Source organism: Neomonachus schauinslandi, chromosome 1 (genome assembly GCF_002201575.2).
Source record: "Neomonachus schauinslandi chromosome 1, ASM220157v2, whole genome shotgun sequence".
NCBI lineage: Eukaryota > Metazoa > Chordata > Mammalia > Carnivora > Phocidae > Neomonachus > Neomonachus schauinslandi.
In genome coordinates, this window is record NC_058403.1 from 91,128,627 (window position 1) to 91,146,354 (window position 17,728).

At 42.7% G+C, this 17,728-nt stretch overlaps 1 protein-coding gene across 2 annotated transcripts in view; it reads right to left on the reverse strand.

Moving 5' to 3' along the window:
• Positions 1-305: 305 nt before the first annotated feature.
• The window catches only part of FNDC3B (fibronectin type III domain containing 3B), a 337,270-nt gene continuing 319,847 nt past the window's right edge, over positions 306-17,728 (reverse strand). The window contains exons 24-27 of one of the 2 annotated variants that reach the window (XM_021702671.2): positions 12,249-12,415; positions 9,168-9,295; positions 822-1,154; positions 689-719 (exon numbers count right to left, since the gene is read on the reverse strand). In XM_021702671.2, coding sequence (XP_021558346.1) covers positions 843-1,154; positions 9,168-9,295; positions 12,249-12,415 — 607 coding nt within the window. In that variant the 3' untranslated portion in view covers positions 689-719; positions 822-842. Of the gene's footprint in view, positions 1,155-9,167; positions 9,296-12,248; positions 12,416-17,728 lie in introns of both variants that reach the window. The other variant, XM_021702670.2, reaches the window with a different exon arrangement.

Genomic DNA, 17,728 nt, shown 5'->3' on the forward strand with positions numbered 1-17,728 from the left:
ATATAATAACTCTAGTGATTAGATTAGAAGTAGTTATACACAAAGACAAACAAACAAGTTAAAGCAGCTTTTAAAATAGCTGAACAAGGAAACAACTATTGCACAATGCCCTCTTAAAGTTACTGCTATGAATCGCTGGGGTAAAATCGACAATGTTCCATAATTTATAGGTGCATTTTGGTTACTTGATTTCTTAGACAGGCAGCTCATAGTGTTAAAAATCATAAGAAATACAGATTATTAAAACATTTTAAAGTACACATTTTTGATTTAAATGAGCTAAACAGTTAAATAACTGAGTGATGGTCGTTTAGGGCAGCCTTATCTGAGTGAACACATCTTCTGTACGTTGTTGTTGCGGTTGTGGTTGTGTGGTAATATACTCTGACAACACTGAAATCCTAGACCTGTAAGGACACACACTGTGATTCATGTTCACAGAGACAGATGATCAAGACAAAAGAAGTGACTGGTGAATATAAATTACTAAACCGTAACATGGAAGAAAAAAAAAAATCAAAGGCTTGCAAAAGACATCAATGAAAACAGAATAAAGGCAAATCTGAAAATTTAAAAGAAAACATAAAGCTAGCTTTTGGTATCTGGTTTGCTTTTCTTCTTCTTCTTTTTTTTTTTTTAAATCCAGTTTAATCTCTTCCTAGTTTTGCATTTCAAAAAGGTGCACCAAAACACTGATTTTTTTTTTTTTCTAGCTAAATCTGTAAAACAAGAGAAGTATATAAATCAAAGAACAGAAGGGCTTAAAAAGGGGAGTATCTGAATAAATGTGTGTATTAAAATGTGTAGCATTAAATTCATACCTCTAGTTTTGTTGGGTTTGTTTACTTCATTAAGAAGTACTGTAATATAAAGGCAAATAAAATGGACAAAGTTGCAAAGCCAACCACAATGAGGGCTGCAAACTGTTCATCAGTAGGCATCATGCTCTTCATTTTGGGATCGTCTGAGCTCCCCATGTCCCCTGTAAGCATGACCTCACTTCGTTGTAATACAAAAGCCGCAGAGGGGCTGAACGCTCCGCTTAGCTCCTGAGAGGTGTCTAAACAGCGGCGGCACACACACACGCGGAACCGGTAGTCTGTGTTGGTCTGGAGGCCTGAGATTTGGAATGTTGCATCTTCTCCCTTGTATACCTTCAAGAACAAACAAGAAAGTCCTGGTCAATTAATCTGTAACAACACTGTGGTTTCTAACATAGTAATCTGATAAGCCAGGTCCACCAGGCCCCCGATGTTTACTCCATAATAACCAGAATAACAAAAATTTGGCAGAAACCCTGAACAAACAGAATACAAAATCAAGTGACTGGAATTGCAGCTGACTTAAGTAATAAACACCTAATGAAATTTTAAGAGATTTGGCTGGTGAATAGTTAAACAAGAAAGTAAAATTAACTGAATCTTCCCTGTAGGAGTGGCACTGAGTTAGTATCTATAAAGTGCTTAAAACAGGCCTGGTACACAGTCACTATTTAGAATTTTAAAACAACTCCAAATATATTACTAAAACACAGCAATTAAAAGTCATAGGCATAAGCATTTTCAACCTGGCTACAGGCTACCTTAGTAAAGCTGTTAATTTTGCCCATTAATACAAATCCCCTAGAAAATAAAGTATTTCCAATGATCTCCACTTTGTCTGAAACACTTGCCAGCTAGAGAGTTAGTGGGAATCTGCAAATGTTGAGTGTTTTTAAAGGCTGGTGTGCAAACTTCTACCCCAAAATGGACATGCCACCAGTGAACACAGAGGCACTAGCCACGCCTTTAGTGTTGGGCAAGCAAAGATCTCCGTTTACAGAAGGGACCCAACTTCCAATGGTCACTTGATATTTAGCCTTTTCTTAAGATGTTTCCTCCCTCATTTTCAAACTTCACAAGGAGACTTTGTCGTATTTATTATACTTTTGTTTAGTGCCTGAGTGCCAGAAAACCAATTCTGCCTGTTACTTATGCTGATCCAGATTCATCATTGCTTTTGCTATTCCTCTGTAAGATTTTTAAGCATGCTCCTCCTGGTGCGTCACCCTATTTCTTTAAAGACTGTAGCAACAGCATTAGCAACTGGAATCATAGAACTGGGCTGGAGCAACCAAGTATGAAAGAGCTGTAAGAAGACCCAGACCACTCCTTTCTTATTGTTCCAATGATGAGTTAGTTAAATGGATGGTTTAAGACGAGCTTGCTGTCAGTCACGGTGATTGCCCCAACCCACACACCACCAACTATTCGAGAGTTCCACCTATAACCATGATGGAACTCTTTATGAATTATTTCCCAACATGTGAGTGGTCTCAAGAAAACAGTGGTGTACATTTTTTTTTTCTTTAAAGAGATCTTTTAACTGTGAAAGTTCTTTGCTTTCTTAATCTAGATTTAATTTCTTAATTTTAAATGCTCAAGGTGCTATTTTCTGAGAAACGTCTTTTCTTGGGAAACCGTCGGGACCATTCCTGAAGGGAATGATTTGCAACCCATGGGACCAGTATACCAGTTTGATAAAGAAGGTCCCTCCACACTTGCCATCTGAGCTGTGGTTTCTTTCCTGCAACGTCCCCGTAAACAATCCATTCTGATTCTATGGTGATAAGTTAGCACTTGTATGTTTACTGAGTTGGGGAGAAGCTGCCATCTAAGCCTTAGCGGCAAGATTTCCTGCTATACCTCTTTTATCGATTCTTACAGAGGTCACACTTCTTGAAGTATTTGTTTGCACTTATTAAAGGTCGAAAGACTGTAGTTGTTGGAGCTCTTCTCCTCTGTGCAACCCTGGGGGAACTGGGCCTGGTCTGACTGGGAGGCACTGGGCAGATCCTTGTCAAGCATGGGAACTGGAATCAGGATCCCAGGTCTAAGTCCTTGCTCCGTTATTTTCTAGGTTTGTGAACTTAGGCAACTAGCAGCTTTGAGTCTTAGCTTTTCTCCTCTTTATCCTAGGGTTAGTTAACAGTACCTAACCTAACCCTAAGGGGGACTGAGGGTTAAATGAGAAACTGGATGTAAAGAGTGCTTTGTGAGAGCAACATGCTGAAGGGAAGCCAACTTCATCAAATTTAACCCTCCTGATTAGAGATAAAGACACTGAGGATCATAGAGGCTGTTAATTTCTTAAGGACTCATAACAAATAAGGGCAGGGGTAGACCCCCGATGAGATCCCACTCTTAAACACCCATGCTCACCATTGGAACCACCCCAGCCCTGCCTCTCCCATCCCCTTTGGTAGGTCGTGACGCCACCACCTGTCCTCTGCTTTAGTCCTAGTCTAATGAACAGTCTGACATGAGGCCAGTTCTCTTGGCCTGATTTTTGTCTTCCCAAACAGCTCCACTATCTTTCTGGTGTTTCCGTTAAACACCCCACCTTGGTTCCTGCTGTCTCAGGAGGAAAACGCTGCCTTCCCCTTCTGTGGTATGGAAAGCAGTGCCCCCCCCCTCCGTTTGTGCCGAGCAAAGGCTTGGCCAGCATTTCTGTGGTGTGGCCTCTTACTTTCTGCCATCAAACAATGACCTCATGGCAGAAAACCAGTTAATAACCTATCCCCACAGATGTTTCTGAGACTTTTGGCAAGTGGATATAAATGTTCACTTATATCTGTTTAGATGAATTCTATGGTTTCTGGAATTTGCACAGCTAGAGCTTTTGAAGAAAGCTGGCCCAGAAGTATATTTAATTTCTTAGGAACCCAATTCATGGCATCTTGGAGAGAGACTTCATATTTTCATTTTGATGGCTCTGGTCAACTCTAAATTCCCTGGAATGAAGATCTCTGAAAATGTATTTAGAGAGCAAAGGAATGCTACTTTTCTCGTACCATTTGGCAAAAAGCTTAATGAAGGAAAAATGAGTACCTAACTGAAGGGAACTTCCTTAATGACAAGTCCAATTAAAACGTAGGCTTCAATTTGTAAACGTTTTTCTTTTAGCCATTCTTGTTTTAATTGGAACAGCTCCCCTCTTGTACAAGCATTACCAACACAAAAATCTTAAAAAAACAAAACACGATACACATATTGAGTGTGGGACTGTGTTCCATTAATGCCATAGCAACCAGCACCATGGAGAGCCTGAATTAAGTAGATGCTCAGTGACGTTCTCTAATCAGAACCCTCAACGACTCAAGAGGAGATATTCTTACACCACAGTACTTGAAAAGACAGGATGATTACCAGAAACAAGTAAACATGAACATTAAGTATGAGAACATACACCCAAACCACAGAGGCAACAGAAGAGAGTTTTTAGTACAGGGGTGCAGCCACCATTGTAAAGAAATAGAATCATTAACAGTAAGTTGTTTTCAGTGTATTGATAGAAAATACAGTGTTTCTAATATATTTTAGAAATGGTCAACAATGCTTTAAAGCCTTTTGGATTAATTCTTAGCTAAGGAAAAATTAAAACAATCCCAATACCACCCCCTTTCCTGTGGATTCTGGTCCCTGAGGTTTGACCTACCGGATCTGTTTTGGTGGAAACAGTCACAGCCAAGGGGGTCACCAAACTATAGGCTCATCCTGTCTGCACACAGCTGAGCCTCCACTGAAGTGACTTTCCAGGGGACCGTGCAGCTCTCCACCTCGGGACGGCAGGCCGCGTGCCCTGTGTCCCTTTATTTTCATTCATTTTGACAGGGGCACCATTATGGGTTTTTCCTCCTGCCTCAACCCAATTTAAAAGGCATGGCTCCACTTAAGATTATCTTTATTGAAGTAACCAATCATAATATCGCAAGATGTAGATAAGCAATATTATTTTTATAAAGACTATTTCTGTTCTTGATTTGATGTACGATATATTTTAAAGTAATTGTGACATGTTTATTCCAAAGAGGAGGATTTAAAGTAATACTCAGATAACTAAAATGAAGAATCTGTGACCCTTAATTCAGAACAACATGCTGTGGAGTTGGAATCCTTTACCCCAGCGAGTCTTTTTGGGAGGACCGCGGGGGGCCTGCCTCTGGGCCAATGCCTGCGTCTCTTGATTAACGTTGCCCCTCTCGAGAACTGCAAAGGGGGACATAACTGCACAGCATTGTCATTTACATAGCCCATTCTCACTACTAAAGGGGCGGAAAGCTCACAGTGACTCTGAGCTAGGGGATGAGTATCCCTCCTGGTACAACAAAGCAGCCGAGGCTCAGTGAGGTGAATTAATTCTTCTAATATCACATGGCTGTGGGATACCCTCCAGCTCAAGAGGGAACCCACCAACCTGCAAACCTCCTTTGTAGAGGGCGCAGCACAGGGCAGGCCTTATGGTCCGAGCTGAGGAGGGCAGGTAAGGTACTGTTACTGTTTCTTGACAGTCTGCTATTTTCACCCCAATGGGCACTGGCCATGCTCTTCTGGTATATGCTAGGTATCCCTCATGGTACAGAGTACCTAACAGTTTCTCAATAAACCAGGGTCCTATACCTGGGCTCCATGAAACTGAAGATATATTTGTCTCATGTATGAGCATTTTTCTGATAGCCCTTATTGGATACTTAAAGGAAGCTAAAATCCGAAGAAAATTAAGAATCCGTAGAATGATGGCTTTTAAATACCCCCATGTTGATCTATTATTTTGCTTTGGATATGACCCTTTATTCAGGCAAAAATTAAAAAAAAAAACACACTGTGTTAGGGAATTAAATTGAAAGACGTTAAAAAATATGTAAGCTCTAAGACTTTCAAACAGTTGTGTTAAGATCTTTCCTCATAGTACCTAATGTGATGCCATGAAGAATCAATACAAGTCCCAATACTATAGTCTAAAATGATACAAAATGAAAATTAATTTATACAAAGAGGCCATCAAATTAACTGTAAAGGTCCATAAATTTTCAGATGCTTTAAAGGTTTTCTTAATGCAACAAATCTGAGCACTAAGAATATTAATGACTTGCCACAAATCTTATCCCCTAACAGGCAATAATTTGTTAGTTTGTTGCTCTTTTCTCATCTTCATTGTTTAAATATTTTTTATAAAAATTATTGCAGTCTGAATAGGGATATGAATACAAATCATCTTGCTTTACATTCTTACGTAGGGATCAAACTGTCTATGTTATATCTTGTGCAAAAAAAAAAATCAGTCACCTGCATATACATACGATTTTCAGTCTTTTCTGGAATGCTTTATAATTAATACTGTCTGAAAAGAAGTTTTAAGCTTCTTGGAAAAAACATGTTTAGCAATGGGAGAAAAGCCAAATCAACATATGTATGCATGCTAATAGAGAGTAAAATTTTAGGTGAGGATTTACTACTTTAAGAGATTGATTTGTAATTAAGGCCAGCTGCTCGCCCCATATTGTGAGAGCTGAACAAAGGAAAGCTAATAAGCTAGAACCAAGGCAAAGTTAAAGTCCATGTTTCAAGCAAAACATCAGAGAACGCTCTGGTGCCTGCCACATTTGCCTATAAACCTAAGTCTGGGAAGCAGAGAGACCCTTCCTATCATAGGTGATTTTTTTTCACCTAAGTTACAAACACTTCCAAATCCACCCCACCCTGAAGCTTACTCTTATCACCACCACAGGTATAATTTAACTCTGTTCCTTTGAAACTGCCTCTTTCATGCATGCAAGAAACATTTACTGAGCGCCTAACTACGTGCCAGGGCTGAGAAAATAAAAATGAGGAACACAAGCCCGTATGCCAGTGGATCCTGTCTGATCAGTGTGGGGACGGAGGTACACACAGTGCTCCCTAAGAGCCCGCAGCTCTGCCGGGTATATGCTCAGCAATAATTACCTCCCATTTTCTTCTGCTTTGCTTCTACGTATTCAAAGCCTGTTATCTCTGGACCATAATTATTTTAACCATCTCCTGCAGCCAAAATATAAATAGGTTTCATTCCCTATTTCATGTCCAGAACAAGTGAATGAAGAACTCAAAACATCATGTTTAAGTTAATGCTTATTGAATAGGGAGAAACAAAAAAACTCAGTACAAATTATTCCTGACTCAAATGTGGCTTTTTATGTACTACTACCCACCTTAATCATTTCTTGGTAAATGTAGTAAACACATGGTTATGTGAAGAATGCTAATCCCCATCTACTGAGCCTGCCCTGCGTGTTATGTTTTCATGTATTTCCAAAAAGAAACTCAGTTATAATTACAATAAGAAATTCTGAGGTATACACGTGTGATTAGGTACCATATTAGAAGTTATATGTCCATGAGTCTAAATATTTAACATTAAACAAATAAAACATTAAAGAGATCTAAAGATATTAAGTAATCTCTACACCCAACATGGGGCTTGAATTCACAAACCCGAGAACAAGAGTTATGTGCTCTTCTGACTGAACTAGTGGGGGTCCCAAACAAATAGCTGATTAAAAACAGCCAACCTGCTGATAAAATCTAAACTACTGAATGAATTTACCTGTGTTTTAGCAATGCTTGCAATGTATAGATATTGATCAAATAATGCTGCTTTTTCAATGTCAAACAGCAATCACTACCTTTTAAGAAGCAGAACATTTTTCTAAGAGCAGGTGAAAAAGTATGGTATGTGGAATGTAACGTTTTAAAAATAACAATGATGAACATGCAGTGAATGTACTGTTGGGACATGAATTGTTCTTAAGTGTTAAACGATATGCTGTGAAATTCTGTAACATTTCATCTTTTCACCATTATTACATTGCTATGGAACAGGACAATGCTGCTGGCGTTAAGATGATGAAATCCGGTGCGAAAAACCCTAGGCTCTCTATCTGAGCTGAGACCCTGCAACCAATCCTATTTTTCTGGGAAGCCGAAACAAACGTGAAATTATTTACTCTGAAATGGGATACATCTGCTAAAATGAGACTGGAAAGTGAAACAATACAAAAGCGTTTTGCTCTTAAAGAGGAATGATGGAAACTGGACGATGACATCATCCACTGATGTTAATCAATACTTGGTAGATGTCATAGTTAAAAATAGGTTTTTGCAAAATGTGGTTAAAGCAATTCATTCTTTTATCTGATTTTTCGTATTAACAAAGTACATGAAATGTACCAAAACTTTCTTTGTTTTACACATTTGCGAGTATTCTTTATTATTAAATAAGGAACATTAGCCAGCAATTTAACAAAAACTCTGAATCAAATTATTTTCTACCTGTTTGTATCTGAAGCCTCTAGAGCTGAATAGAGAGGTCTTTACAAATTATGCTAATGTTTCAGAAGACAGTTTCTGAGTTTGATATACACACATGCCTCCATTAAAAGTTCTGGTAAGGAATGGACTTCACCTTTCCTTAGGGTAATGGTATCATATCCTGATTTCACAAAAATAGTTACTAAGTTCCCAGAAAGGTAACAGAAACTGATGGGGTATCCTAATCTTTTGTAGCCAGTGACTGATAATCTGTAGTGTTGGAAGAATTAAGGATCAAAAAGTATTGTGAAAATAAGAAAACCAAATTCTTTATCTGGCTATATTCCAGTTACATTCTCTCTTGCCTGGGTCTATCATGTGATCTGTAAAGCCTTGCTGACTCAAATTATGGTTCCTGGAGCAGCATGACCTGGGAGCTGGAGCCCTCACCCCACACCTACTGTATCAGGTCTGCATTTGAACAGATTCCCTGGGGATTCCCCTGCACAGGTCTTTTTTGGGGGAAGGGGCAGGGGCAGAGGGAGAGAGAGAATCCCAAGCAGGCTCCATGCCCAGTCCTGAGCCAATCCCACGACCCTGAGATCACGACCTGAGCTGAAATCAAGAGTCAGACGCTTAACTGACTGAGCCACCCAGGCGCCCCTCAGCTCAGGTCTTGATCTTAGAGTTGTGGGTTCAGGCCCTGCCCCTTAAAAAAAAAAGGTTTCAGTAGTCAGGCTGGAACTACTTCCCCTCTGTAGTCAAACCACTGGCACTTCGGTTTTCAACTGCATAAAGATTTTGGTATTTGTAAGCATCACGGCCAGTATCAAATACAAATACGGAATTTAAAACTCTTTATAAGGTCATGCTTGAGAACTGAACATTTAATACCTCCACAGACAAAATGTAAACTAGGGCTTATATCAAGAGGTACACGATAGGCAGCTTTTGTGATTGATTTTAAGAAATATGCCGCTCACCAGTCACTGAACTGCTCATGGCGAGAGGCAAAGGACTGGACTGATAAGCCACACACGTGCCATTCATACTAGTTCTTACCTGTTTGTACTCAGATTCTCTTCCAACCAATACCTGCAGGATGTAGTTGACAGGGTCACCTTTCATTGGTGGTACCGTCTCCCATAAAATTTCACATGAATTTCCTTCCAACTGTGTTACTCGAGGTGCTGAAATACAAATCCACATATCCAAGCTCAAAATTCAAAGTTATCACAATAACCGTCAACATTTTGGTAATATTAGAGTGGGAGAGTGCTTGTGTCCGCTCTGAGAGGGGAGTTTATTTGCCCAGCCTCCTATAAAACCTGCAGGGCACCCTTTACACAGAGAAGATACTCCATGACTAGTAAGCTATTGGTGAAAAAAATCCTTTGCTCATTATCCTATTAATAACTGCTTGGCCTGGATTGCATTTTTGTTACTTTTTTTTAATTTTTAAAAAACTTTTTAAAAAAGATTTCATTTATTTGAGAGAGAGAGAGAGTGAGAGAGTGCACACATGAGCAGGTGGAGGGGCAGAGGAAGAGGGAGAAGCAGACTTCCCGCTGAGCAGGGAGCCTGCCGTGGGGCTCAATCCCAGGACCTCAGGATCATGACCTGAGCCAAAGGCAAACGCTTAATCGACTGAGCCACCCAGGCACCTCATGTACTTTTGTTATGTTTTCAATAACTACTCAGCATGTTCTATATGCCTGAAATGGAGACTTTAGAGAATGCAAAAATAGGGACTGTAAACCCTACTTTCAAGGGAATTAAGATCAAGTTGAAGGAAGGGGCGAGCAAGGTAGGAGACAAATACAAAGAGAAACATAACGTAAAGGAGATTAAACGGGGGTGTATGAACAAAATAGGAGGGACAGTCTGATCTGTGTGAGAGTCTGAGGAAGGTTTGAGAAGCACATGACATGTGAGATTAAGTCCCAGAGAATGGCTAGCACTGAGAGAAAGCCTTTAAAAATCAAGTTATCTCCTATTTGTATTTTTTTTAGTTCATTTTTCACCTACTGGGCTTATAATTCTGTTTTTTTTTTTTTTAAGAAATTTTTTTTTTTTAAGATTCTATTTATTCATTTGAGAGAGAGAGAAAACACAAGCAGGGGGAGCAGCGGAGGGAGAGGGAGAAGCAGGCTCCCCGCTGAGCAGAGGGCCCAAGGCAGGACTCGATCCCAGGACCCCAGCATCACAACCCAAGCCGTAAGGCAGACGTCTAACCGACTAAGCCACCTAGGCGCCCTCATAATTCTGATTTAAAGGAAAATTATATTAGTTTGTAGTAAAGCATGTAAAATGTTATAGAATTTTAAAATATTTTTTTCTCACAGCTTATGCTATATCTCTACAGCTTAATTCAATACTTGAGATTTTTCTACTTTGTAACTAGAATGCATAACTCTTCTCTGAACCCCCTTACTCTATAAATTCTTTAGAGGCAGTGGATTCTACTTGTGATTCTGTACAATACTGCTTCAGAAAAATACAGGTTTTCTTAAAAATAAGTTGCAATTAGTTGGCCAAAACTCCATGCAATTTATGGAAAAAATAAGGGACCCTATCAGACCAAACAGCCCTCCAGCTAAGACAACAATTTCCTGAACCAAAACGGTAAAGGATCTGATCATGTGGCAGTGTTAGGAAACTGTCCTTCTGAAGAAAATATACATGAAATTCAAGTGCTTTCAATTCAGTGTTCCACTGTCCATGAACTGAATCTCCACCAACACACACTTAGAGAGGCAAAGGGAGTGTCGCAAAGACTCTTGATGTTTGCCAGCTGGTAAATGCGGCCAGCCTTCCTTGTCACAGCAAATCTATGAGCCCCAGTGTGTTCAGGAATCTCTTCTGTTACCAGGCGAAGCTGTACTGAAGGACCGGGCCATTTACTACCCACGGGCCGCAGCGAGCCCTTGCATGTGTTCACCATCTGTCCTAGTTTCGTAGTCACACGAAGAAGCAATTGCCAACGAACTTCTGGACTGCTGAGGGGAGGGAGCTACCATAAAGTACCCTGAAAGGAGCTAGAGGAAACCTTCACAGAATCCAAGCCAGACCCTGACCCTGACCCGGAGGTCTCTTACCCTCTGCGATGGACTCTGCCCTGGCTGTAGCTGACATAGCTCCTCCACACGGAAGCACACATGGCCTTGCTCCTGGGGCCACACATCTAAAGGACCTTTTCTCAAGGTTGTGCTCATCCCCCTGGCCACCCAAGTAATATACAGCAAACCCTCGCTTTTACCCAGATAAAACCTAGTTCAGATAAGCTGCCCGGTATCCATCAGCCTCCGGGCATTTTGGGCAGCAGCTGGATAAAGGCACCAGTGTGGCCCACCCTCGCAAAGGCAGCAGGAACCTTCACTAGAATCATCCTCTTGGGGAACAAAAGGGCACAGGCTCAGGAAGCCGTGAAAGAGCTGGGGGGGAGGGCCCTACTGCTGTCTGCCCATCCTGCAAGTTGGCTGTGCATCATGGGGGCAAAGGCTCACCGGACCCAGTGGAGGGAGAGCCTGGGAAGGGTGGCTTTGGCTCACTCCCTGTCCCCACAAAGGGATGGGGTCAACTAGTCACTGGCAAACCTCAAGACAAATAGTCAAGGAGATGAGAAGAGGCCACGGCTGCTCTTTTTTCAAAGGCACCTCTCCACAGTAAGGGCTGCGGCCAGGGGACAGGCTGATGAAGTTGCCTGGCAGGTCAGGCTCCGGGCACCAGAGTCATCTGAAGATGGACACCAACCTCTGCTCCTCCTGACAGTCTCTGGAAAGGGAGATCCTCAAGCCCTCCATGGTGAACTGTCGTTAAGTGCTATCAACACCAGGAATTCACCCTCATTTCTAACCCAAAGCGTGTCTGTCACTCGGTGTGGTCCTTTCCTTTGTCCATCTCCTGTGGGGATGAGGCTATGACATTATTTGCAGTAATTACTTACACAGACCTGAGAAAAGGCTTTTCTGCAGGGAACCCGTTCCTCAACCTTCTCTTTCAGAAAGTTGTTAATGATTCTATGTTGCCGATATTAGAAATATCAGAAGAGTGTATTTAAGGTCAGAATCAAGCCTCCTACTCCAAGTTCCAACATTTCCTTACTCTCACAGAAGAATGTGCCAGAATTCACTGCCTACAAACCTTTGATGGTGGGGGGTATGCATTTGGTTGTGCTGAAGGTATAAGTTTCTGAGAAGGGCCCATCCCCAGCCTCGCTCGATGCCTGGATTCTGAAGGAGTAGCATGTGAATTCTGTCAGTCTCTGGACTTTGTAGGTGTGGCTGGGTCCTCTGTAGATGGAAATAAACCTAGAGGAAGGAACAGAATCCATTAGCCACCTGAACTTTTATTAGTGACAAGAAATTAATTATCACTGGTAACTGACCTCCTTCTATATACGAGGCAATGAAGTTAATGTTAACTGGGCACCTGAAAAATACAATGTCCTCTTTACCTGGATTTTCCAAATAACTGAGGTTTAGCTTGAAAACTCCTTCAATTTTAACCTTTGTCTTTGCAAGAGCTTTCAAAGCCCCTTTCCCAAACTAGTAAGAAGACATTTAAGATTATAGATCTTTGAGAAAACATTTTTTAAAAGAAGAAAAAAATACTTAGAATCCTCTATCAGATTAATCAAAATAATGGAAAAGCAGCATAGGTAAACTGGACAGCTTCAACTGGCAGCTTCTGGATCCTTCTCCGATCGGAACCAGGACTATTTTGTACTCTGCTAATTATTATCTCCAAGAGGCATAAGTGTAGAAGGCATGAAGACAGAAAATAAAGGCGTTATGTTTTCAAGCGTTTTCCCCCAGGGCCTTGAAAAATTTGTACTTTTACAATGAAACTGGCTTACCTAGAACTAGTATATACTATCATTGTCTGTCTTTTTATAGTTAAATATAAAATTTTGGAAATAGCTGCCCCCCAATTATCCAAAATTTCTGCAGATTTGGGCCTTGAATCCTGCTGGCCCAGGGATGTTTGGACCCACTGCCAGTGTCTGAGGACAATCTGCTGTCTTCAGATACTGCTGGAAGTGCGTCAGATAGAATCACAATTTAAAATGTCTCGACTCTTAGGCCAATTTGGCCTAAGGGGTAGGCAGGATTTATGAATTCATTTAGCAAGCATTTCTTGAACATCTGCTGTGTGCCAGGCTCTGTGGCTTCAAAGATGAATGAATAAAACCAAATCCCTGTGGGCTGGCTGGTCCTGTGTGGGGTCAGAGCTTCCTGAAAGCAGCAGTGTCTCCCTGGGCCAGAGAACAGTCCCTCTGGATGGACGGATGGGTAGGTCTAGAGATTAAACAACTTTTTTAGAAAACCTCTCCGAGTCAAGACGTATTTTAAAACACCCACGCACTCATCAGCCTTCACAATTGAGTTCCTGAGCCCTAGCCATTTCACTATTTAATGTTCCCTCTGCTGTGCAAGGAACCTTTTACTGAGGGCTGAACATTTTCAATTTCAGGGAAAGCCAGAGTCCACTCTGAAATCCACAAATACCATGGCAACCTGTCCAGGGCTCTTGACACATTACCACCTTAATGAAGATACCCTTGCTAATGCTGGAGGCAAACAGCTATTCATTAACCCGGTCTCACCTAGGCCAGAATCTCTGACCAGACTCACTGCCCTTGGTTGTACCACAAAATGGAAGTCACGGTTTAAGAAGTAAACGTGTTACATCTTCATTACAAACCTGCAATAAAAGCCTGGTTTCTGGAAGAATTTGGGGAGAGTTACTAGCAATACACCTGCTTCCCTGCCATGCCCTGCTCTCGGGAGACTGTTTCCTTTTGAAAGTAAGGTCAATACATCTACGCGGGCAGTAGCACTCACAGTCATAGAGAAATGGACTGAAGCCGATTCAGAACTCTAATTTGCTAGTGTCATCTAAATTGGGCAAACAGCATACATATCAATTTTCAAATACATCAAAATCTGCTTCTGGACTGTTATTTTTCCCCCCCTTTTTACTGTTTGGCTCTTTCACGGCTGTATTTCAGTTCTTAAAAATTGCATCCCAATTTATAGAAGGCACTGTGGAAATAGGCACTAGCAATGAAGGACTCTGAAATTTCACCATTACAGCATTTGTTTAAGTCTGGGAATAGTGTTACTTACAAAAAAGAGGCAACATTTGCTTTCAGAAAAAAGCTAGAATAAGTCTGAAGGAGACATTCACCCACTGGATTTCAGGTTCAAGTTTACTCCCCTTTCATTCAGTGACGGTGGATTTAGGCAGGTGCGGGAGGCCCCCACCTTGTAGCTGGCATTTCCCTTGGAGAGGAAGTTGGGGGCTGGCAGCCTGGTGCACCCAGCAAAAGAGCACTGAGAAAGGGGTCGTTCCTTCTTCCTCCAGTCTTTTCTAGAATAAGCATGTGTCTGACTGGTCCTTTAATTTAGCCCTCTGTCTACTTAGGCAATAATAAATCATGACTGCCCTGCTTTGTCATGCCATACTCCTTCCCCTTAGAAAAGGCATGGGAAGGAATTCTAGGGGGAATAATGAAACTGGATGGGGCTAATTCCTAGGTCATGTAATTAGCCAGGTACGGAGCCCTCAGTCAGTGGAGGGAGGACGGTGGGCATGTGACAGGCTCTCTCCTGAGTCAAAGGGGCATGGGGGCGGCGAGGGGAGACACCAGGAATCCTAGCAGCTTTGGGGAGAAACATTCTGAAATAGCTAACAGGGCCAACTCCACCCCAAAGACCCACTTAGAGAAAAAGGGGTGTCCTGTCCTCGTGGGGCCTGCGTCCTAAGGCGGACGCACAGATCCAAGGTCAGAAGGAGCCGAGCAATGAAGCAAGAGAGCTGCACTCCTGCCTTCTGAGGACTCCTCCCCACACCCTCATTCTGATGGGTGACCGAGAGCCACAGGGGCCACTAAGACAGAACAAGTCTGCCAAGGGTTTTAAAAGTTCATACATAAGTTTATCTCTGTAAAGGTTTCCCGTACCCTCCTCCTCCTTGAGGAAACACAAGGCAGAGCAGAAAGAGAAGTGCAAGGAGGAGATCGTGGGGTGAGAAAAGACAAAGACTGGGCATTCACACTTTCTAATATTATAATCATTGACCAGTCGTGTCTAATTTCATGCTGCTTTACTTTGAACAAAGAAATGTATTAAATGCATAAGTCAATGGATTCTAGCTAAATGCTCCATATAAGTCGGCTTGTCAATCAAAAACCCAAATCCTTCATAAAATCTCACCTTTCCATTTTAGGTCTCTGGAGCCATGACCTTCCTGTGTTAACAGCCAGTTTGGCACTTTTAGTCTAACTTTAAGGGTTTCAAGAGTCTTAATTTTGAAAACCTTAAGGGCTAACACTAGTTGTATGCTTCTTCTACACCCACCCCCAATACACTCTTTATAAATGCGGCTTCCACGAGCAGAACACGCACCGAGACTAGGAGCCGCCAGCAACTTATTTAGCCTCTCTGTGCCTCAGTTTTCTCCTCTGTGCCATAAGGGTTATCATGCCCCAACCTCCCTCATGGCACTACGGTCAGGTTTAAATGGTTAACAAAAGTGTTTAGCTCGGTCCTGACCTGTAATCACCACTCCACAGGCGCTAGTCGCAACTATTTTACAGTGCTCGGGTTTTTAACAAACTCCCCTCTCCCTCCTGAGGGACCATCTACACCCCCGCCGGCTAAACCTAAGGTTATTTTCTTTTCTCCCGGGTGGAGAGTTGGCTGTGTGGGGACAGAGGCCGTCCCGTAAGCCAGGCTTCGCGCTGGCCGGAGGCGTCAGCCGTGGGGCTCCCTCGGGGAGCCCGTTCACCCTCAGCGCTGGGACCCCCGGTGAAATGGGGCCAAGAACGCCTCCCTCACAGGTCTGTGGTGGGATTCGGTTTGAGAGCTCACGCAACTGCCCCAGTCCCTACGCAGAGCAGGCCTCACGTAAACGTCATGGATCCGCACCTTCTTTCTGTACGTGTTGACAGTGACTTCTGTTTCAAATAAAGGCCAACCCAAACAAAATAGAAAGCTCACAAGCCAACAAAGAGGAACAGGGTCCCTCTCTTACCACAATTCTGTAATTATTTTCTGTCATTCCAAGAGGCAGGAGAAGAAAGAATCTTCTTTCTTTGGAGCCAGTGATTTATGCCAGTTGCATGGTGGCCTCTCTGGGAGGCTCCGGAGGTGAACACCCTGTGGCTAGAACCACCCGGGCAGAGATTAAAAATATTCATCAAATATTTGTTTTACAAAGGCCAACCACATTTTTTTCTCTTTCCTAAATCTCTCTTTTTTTTAAACCACCTTCATTTTAAAATTCATTAATAAGTCAGCCAGAGGCCTTTGGTGATAGAATTAAACATATGGTGTGTGTCTTAAGACAGCAATTGAAGGCTACACATTTTAAATGCAACCAAGGATCCAGCCCTTGGAGCACGTCTTTGCCATGACAAGAGCACAGGAGCCATCCAGCTCTGCTGATCCCTCTCCCTCCCCTTTTATTTGGATTTTCCAGGGTCAGTGCTTGGGTTCCACCTGTGTTCATGTACTACAGGGTCTGGGACATGAGTCACTGCCGGAGGCCAATGGGAGTCCTACTGTCTTGAAGGCCCTGAAACATACCACTTCAGTGTGCAGTGCCCCAAGCCTGGGGAAAGGGAGATCCTTGGAAGGGGGAAAAAAGTCAGCTGTGAAGGGGGGAGGATCTGGAGTAGCCGGGGTGCCTATCTAGTCAAAAGATGGTCAAAAAACTCTCACCAAGACCTCAATCCCTTGATTTCTGAGGGGGAGAGGGTGGCTGGGGCAATAAGGGATCCATAATGGGGAGATGTTCCGATGCTACAGAAACATGATGAAATATGTATAACCAATGGCACGGTTCCTGGAATATAGCACGTGCTCAGTAAAGTCACTGAGTAATTTTAGTGTCCGTTCAGGCTGAGCCATACATAGCCACAGACACTCCTGTGGAATCATAGCTGCTTAAAAGTCATCCTGGAGCTGTGGGCCCATACTGGCTTTGCCTCTGAGGGGGGTCTTCTATTCTACTCTCTACCCCTGCTGCCCATGGCCGCGTACCTTGGGTGGCATCAGCCCCATGACCCAGGGCTCCCGAGAAGACCAAGAGAACAGGTGTGGGAACACCCATAGAACTGCCCCACTGGCTCAGGAGCTGAAGGCACAGTGGGTAAAAACAATCACTGTAGTCCACAGACTTGAGTTTGAATTTGGGTTCAACAGCCTGGTGCTCATGGGCTCTACAGCCACGTACGCTATTTCCATCTGTGTAAAATGGTGTGATAACAGGGCCTCCCCTCAGAGGTTGTCGTGAGAATCAAATGGGATGATGCAGGCAGGACTTGTTACCAAATGCCCAGCACTTGTGGTAATACTAACACTCATGTTATTGATAACAAAACACCAAGGTTTATGAATGGTTTACCTGTTTCTCAACGTTGGAGAAGCCTGAAGGATGCCCCCAGAATGGCATCCCTTCCTGATACCCCCTTAGGCTTTTCTGAGCCGGAGAGAAAGCTGTGCATGTGAGTACCCTCCACCCTGTCCCGGTGAACCCAGGCCAAGAACTGTTGCTGAAGGTACATGAAGATGGGAGCCACGGGTCCTGGACCAGTGCTGCCCATTCGTGGAAAT